Source organism: Asparagus officinalis, chromosome 10, assembly GCF_001876935.1.
Source record: "Asparagus officinalis chromosome 10, Aspof.V1, whole genome shotgun sequence".
Taxonomy (NCBI): Eukaryota; Viridiplantae; Streptophyta; class Magnoliopsida; order Asparagales; family Asparagaceae; genus Asparagus; species Asparagus officinalis.
This window is the reverse complement of record NC_033803.1, coordinates 36,689,901-36,696,720: the sequence shown is the minus strand read 5'-3', so window position 1 is coordinate 36,696,720 and position 6,820 is coordinate 36,689,901. Positions and strand designations below refer to the sequence as shown.

The 6,820-nt window shown below is 39.5% G+C and overlaps 1 protein-coding gene across 1 annotated transcript in view; it reads right to left on the bottom strand.

Annotated features, from left to right (window-relative positions):
* The window catches only part of LOC109826637, an 8,640-nt gene continuing 6,812 nt past the window's right edge, over positions 4,993-6,820 (bottom strand). The window contains exons 7-8 of the mRNA XM_020393659.1: positions 5,316-5,403; positions 4,993-5,049 (exon numbers count right to left, since the gene is read on the bottom strand). Coding sequence (XP_020249248.1) covers positions 4,993-5,049; positions 5,316-5,403 — 145 coding nt within the window. The remainder of the gene's footprint in view (positions 5,050-5,315; positions 5,404-6,820) is intronic.

The window sequence follows — 6,820 nt, the reverse complement described above, 5'->3', positions numbered from 1 at the left end:
GTATGCTAGAGAATTGGTGAAGAAGTTTAGTTTGGATAACTCTAAGCATGCCCCAACTCCAATGAGTACAAGTATCGAGCTTGATGCGGATGATAGTGGTGAGGATGTAGACCAAAAACTATACTGAGGTATGATAGGTAGTCTCCTTTATCTTACCGCTAGTAGACCCGATATCATGTTTAGTGTGTGTGCATGTGCACGTTTTCAAGCTTCTCCTAAAATATCTCATTTGATTGCGGTTAAAAGAATTATTAAATATGTCAATGGAATAATTGATCTTGGTTTATTTTATCCAAAAAGCACCTCTTTTGATCTTTATGGTTTTTGTGATGCCGACTTTGCCGGATGTAAGGTAGATCGCAAGAGTACGAGTGGTACATGTCAATTTTTGGGTAACTCACTTGTCTCTTGGGCTTCCAAGAAACAAAATTGTGTTGCCTTGTCCACTACGAAAGCGGAATACATTCCCGTCGGCTTATGTTGTGCCCAACTCTTATGGATGAAACAAAGCATAGTTGATTATGGTTTGCTTTTTCAAAATACAAACATTTTTTGTGACAACACTAGTGCCATAAACATTTCAAAAAATTCAGTTTTGCACTCTAGAACCAAGCATATTGATGTACGCCACCATTTCTTACGCGATCATGTTGAAAGACAAGATGTATCCCTAGTATTTGTTAACACAAAATCTCAATTAGCGGATATATTTACTAAGCCTCTTGGAGAGGATGATTTTTGTCGCATAAGAAATGGTTTGGGCTTATGCACTATGTGAAAGTTCTACATTGCTTGCTTGTTTAGTTGCATTTTCTTAAGCACATATCATTACCAAGAGGAGTGTGTGGTGAGGACGTAGTCGATACCAAGAGGAGTGGCGTCGGTAGCCTAGTGAGAGATGGTAATTCCGAGCACTAGAGGGAGGCGATACGTGAGGACCAACACTTGAGGTACATTTTATGTATTTAAGTATGTTTCTCATTTCTTTTACCCCGCTTTTTGATGGTGACAAAGGGGGAGAGACCACCTCCTCATTTGTGTACATAGTAAGGGGGAGCTCATAGATAGGGGGAGCACCTATCTATAAGCTATATTTATTTAGCTCAAATATAATGGTTGGTTGTCATCATAAAAAAGGGGGAGATTGTTAGCCCTTATGTTTTGATGATGATTTACAACCACCATTATCGGTACTAATTGCTTGTTGAGTGAATATTATGTGTAGATTGAATTCAAGCTTGTTAAGTACCATCGAAAGGAGGATTTGGACTGGAATATGAGCTACAACGCCTCATATTATAGGAGGTGGCAGGCCTATATGATTGGAGCTTAATGTTTAAACAGAACATCATACAAGTGGAGGCTTCGATACCCATAGTTTCAAGACTCAAAGAATGACTCTATGTGATGGATATTTTTGTAGTCTTTTTTCTTTTTCTCTTAGTATAGATTGTAGGCAAGGAAGTTCATAGATTTCATTTGAGCTTTTTGGGAGATCACACACTTTTCACACTCATATTTTAAATGATTTTGACCAAATATAGTTCTTCATATATATAAGGATCTATGTGCAAAATTTCTTAACAAAATAGTTTGTTTTTAATAGTAAAACTATTTTACAAAGTTATACTACTTTCAGAAATTATCTTGGATTTTTTCAAATCAAAAACTTGATTTCAAATCCTCTATATGCCCTGTATCAGTCCACGGTCGACCAGACGTGGTTCGACGGTCGACCATGAACATGTCTGGCTATTCATTAGCCTGGAAATTTCTCACGGTTGATCGGACATGGCTCCGTGGTCGACCGCCAATTTTTCAGAGACTCAGCTCTGATTTTCATCATCTCACGGTCGACCGTCGGTGACACTGCGGTCGACTGTCGGTGACACTGCGGTCGACCGTACTTTTTCCAGAGACTTTGAGTATTATCTAGTTTTTCTCACGGTCGACCGCAGGTGGCTCGGCGGGCGACCGCCTTCTAGCAGCTAGTTTTGGCTCACGGTCGACCGCCATTGACTCTGCGGTCGACCGCCGATCAATAACGGCTAGTTTGTCAGACTTCCTGATTTTTAGGGATTTGAGTTTTTGGTCTTTTTACAGGGGTTTTTAGCTTCTTCTTTTAACTTCCTTTATATATCCAACTACCCCATTTATTTCAGAACTAACTTTGCAAGAGAAAAATCTTTTTGTGTTTAATTATTGAGTTTAAGAGCCTTGACTTTCAAAATTCAATTCCCTGTTTTACACGTACTCATTCCCAATCTAAAGCTTCAGTGCATATCTCTCTCCTTGCCATAAGGCTGTTGTAAGAGAGAACAAATTCTTCAAGTGCTATTGTTAGTTGTGTGGAGATCTTGTGGAGATTGATTGTGTCTTTGTAAGATCTCGTGGAGATCGCTGTGTAAAAGAAGTTCCGGCTTCCAAACCGGGTTGTGTAGTGGATTCTCCTCGAGAGTGGGGAGCGGGGACGTAGGCTAGAGATCCGAACCTCGTGAACACATCGCGCGTCACTTGAATTACTATTTCTATCTCATCTCCTTTTATTTTATCATAATATTGTGTGGTGTTTGGTTGACTTAATTTTTATTGCATAATCATTGTCTTTAGACCCTAATCACCCCCCTCTAGGGTCCAACACATGCTTGGTACCATTTTCTGCTGGGGGAACTAGAGCCACATTCATTTGGGCTTATAGTGTCCATATATATTATATGACGTTAGGATTTTGTAAGTGGTATAGCACAATGAATGTTCCCCATTCGAACTTTCAGGTTTGTGAAATAAACCATCAAGAAGTATAGAGAAGCTTCCAAGAGAAGATTAAAAAGTGGAGCACTTATACTCTAAGAATATTTGGTAGAAACTGCATTAAATGAAGATGACTCGGCGGGTGCCTCTGCTAAAAAATCACTGCCGTGCAGACCTATCAATATCAATATTCAGGAACCAGCATAGCTGAGCGACGAGTAGAGGGACTCATGAGAAGAGGCCACAACAAGTATGGTGCCTACAAGAGCCACCCAAATGATGACACTTGAAGTTACCCCTAAAGGAAAAAGCCTTTATGATGGAGGAGCCTCCAAAGTCAAAAGAAAAGTCATATGCATCTTTAACATATTAGCCAGTAGCTGAGCCTTCGGCTATTTTAGTAAGATTCATTTTCATCTTTATATTCAGATATATCTACATCTTGACTGCATTTGTCTCTTATTTAATGATAAAGAGTCCATGCATGATGCTTACTTCACTGAACCTGATGACTCCACATGAGGATCCGATGCTAGGGGACCCTCCCACATCTTAGGTATGATTCTCTTCATGATGATGTAGTTATTTTCAATTTGAAAATAAATATCTCATCTTCGTTGTAGATGTCGAGCCCAAACGTGAAGTTGGTACCACGACTACCCTACCTTCTCCTATCATGAACAAACCTTCAGTTGCTAGGTGCTCAGCTTCTATCAAGGAGTTGTTTAAGTCTGATGACAATGTACTAATTTATCTAATTCCTCAAGAAGATAGAGTGAGTATGCCTACATCAATGATAGAAAGACCCGTCGAACCATGTGTCGAAATTATTAATGTTGGAATATAGCCTATGCATGTTGGATCTACGGCCATGCATATTGAGCCTACGATGACAGCATCGGTCACACAATACTATGAACCTTTGGTCATACCCACAACAACAATGTTGGATACATCAATAGCAGTGCTGGACATACTACACTCTGATCCTTTGGTCATGACCACTTTAGTTTCTTCAGCTCTAATTGATATCTCGAGTATTCTAGCTTCACTCACTATATATTTTATGCAGGGTAGGGATCAACTAGTGGACTTGCTATCGGTTGAGAAGGTTAAGCTCAAGCAAATCATTAACAATTGGTCGAAGGCATAGGGTGAGTTGAATCATGATAGAGACACTTGGATCTTCGAGTGTCTTGCCCTATGTAAGACTATTTGTTAACTGAGATGGTGGTTAAAGAAATATCTTTGGAGCTTCACAAGTAAAGTCTCTGACAGTGATTAGGTTTCACAAATGTGAACCTAAAACACAATTAGATATCGTGTGGCTATCTCAGGCTTGACATTAAATTTTGGTGCAAAAACATGCTTCTTCCTATTGATATGCCTCACTTAGAGGAACAAAGATACTTCTTGTTTAGTAGCTTTCTTCTCCTCATCTGGCATAGTATCTAGGGAGGAGTAAGTAGGAGATGTTTTTTCTACATAGGAGAAACTTAACTCCCCATGTTTTGTGAGATCGGAGGAACATAGGCTTTGTAGCTTGCTGTAGCTCATTTATATTCCTTAGCCGTCACATATCCGTAGTTAGGAGTTTAAGATAACTACTGCAAAGGGGACTATTGGCGACGGACAAATCCGTCGCAAAAAGTCCAAAATCCGTCGCTAAAAGTTTTAGCGACGGAAAAAAATAAATTCCGTCGCTAAAAATCCGTCACTATTGCCAGGGTAGGTAAATCTACTTTTAGCGACGGAAAATCCGTCGCTATAAATTAGCGACGGAAATATAGCGACGGAAAATCCGTCGCCAAAGTATAATTTTTTGGCAACGGAATTTCCGTCGCCAAAATAAAATTTTGGCGACGGATATATAGCGACGGAAAATCCGTCGCTATATAATTTTCCGTCGCCAATATTTATTGGCGACGGAAAATCCGTTGCTAAAAGTTTTTTAGTGCACATCTGCGTGTCAGTTTTCCGTCGCTAAAAGAGCTTTTAGCGACGGAATATCCGTCGCTAAAAATAATCTGAATTTTTTTAAAAAATTTTTTGAAAATAAGAAATTCCTGTACAATATATTTCACAACAATAACCTGTACAATAAATTTACACAACACAAGCACATATAACACATATTTCACGCATATATATCAATTATTTCACTAAAAACATAATAAATATCTCAACATTAGAAATGTTTATACAGCACACCCATTGTTTTTAATGTTAAAACAAATAAACTCAGTCCCGATCATCATCATCCTCATCACCAACTCCACCTTGTCGAGAAGTCCCAGCCTAAAAAAATAAATAAAACGTTATAGAGCAATACGTACATCATCAAAAACTGAATTTTACAGTAAAGTAACAAATTGTAAAACAACAAGGCATAACATGCAAGTATAGCAATAATAGAGTATCATGGCATATTCTTACATGTTATATGATTCAGAGAGAGTATCATGGCATATATTTATGTATTATACGCAAGCACGCACATGTTTTTAACAACGCACGCACCCGTACCTATCTCCACCGACACGCACACACGCACGCACGAGTACCCAGCTCAACCCAATCCCCACACTTCCCCCTCCCCCACCACGACCAAACCCAACATCAAGCACGCACATAACAATCACGACAATACATCTGCATGCGGCACCACAACACAACAATAATAACACCACCACCACCACAATAACAATCCCCCAACCCCACCCACCAACCAACCAAACTCCTACACTTCCCCCTCCCCCACCACGACCAAACCCAACATCAAGCACGCACATAACGATCACGACAATACAACACATGCAACACCACAACACAACAATAACAACACCACCACCACTACAATAACAATCCCCCACCCACGAACCAACCAAACTCCTACCCCCCACCCCCTCCCCCTCCATCATCATCACCACCACCACCACCACCACGACGAAAACACCCACCAACCAACAACATAACCAACGACCCTACGCACGAACGCCCCACAACAAAATAAAATAACAACCAACTAACCAACTCACTAGCCAATACAACCATCGCTACGCACGCACGCACCATCAACACCAACATCACATAAAAACATTAAGTATATAATTTTAGTTGTGTTTCGGAGAGAGATATAGTTTGTGTGTAACAGTTTGTGTGATATCATTTAGTCACATGGCATACTCGTAACTAAGTAAGAATTTTATATTTAATTCATTTAATTAAAAAAAGAAATATATATATATATATATATATATATACAGGACGCACTATCAGTAGCAACATATGAAAAATATTATTCATCACTGTCACAATAACTCAATAGTTCAAAGCCATATATAAACTCTTAGAAACTGGTCGAAACATTCCCTCCTTCACAAATAGACCGCCGAGTTTTGAGGGTGAGATTTATAACCTAGGAGTAATGCGATTCTGCTCCGCGGGGGTCACAATGTGGTTTCGGGTGATTTCTTTGAGTGAAGTGCATCCACTGAGCGCCATTGTGAGTTCAAACTCGTCTCGGAGCATCTGAAGCACTTTTCTAACGCCAGCTTCGCCTTCGGCTGCCAGGGAAAATACCACTGGCCTCCCGATCTGAAGTATCAAGGAAATGCCCGTATGTTATTATATGATAAAAGAAGAGTAATTTTTGCACGCAAATTTCATGGACCAAGTACAGGGACAAGGTGATATGTATCACTTTCTTGGGATTCCAACATACACCAATGATTTACCGCAGAGACACATTACTTGTCCCCGTAATTGATCCCATGATTTTGGGTCCAAGATTAATTTCTCATAAAAGAAAGAGCATAACACAAAGGATGTTTGCATGAGAATAGCTTAGTACCAAGAGGTATATAAGAAAACCACAGGGTTACACTTTTCAATCAAAACATATTAACCGAACTTTAGCAAGTCTTGTGGAGAACCAAATGATTTCAATTGGAATACCAAGTATGGTGTATTTGGTCAGAAGAAGTTGAAGTGCCATGTTGTTCCAACTATAATCCAAATTTAACCGACTAAATCAAAACTCAAAACATCTTTTCGGCTACATGTTCTT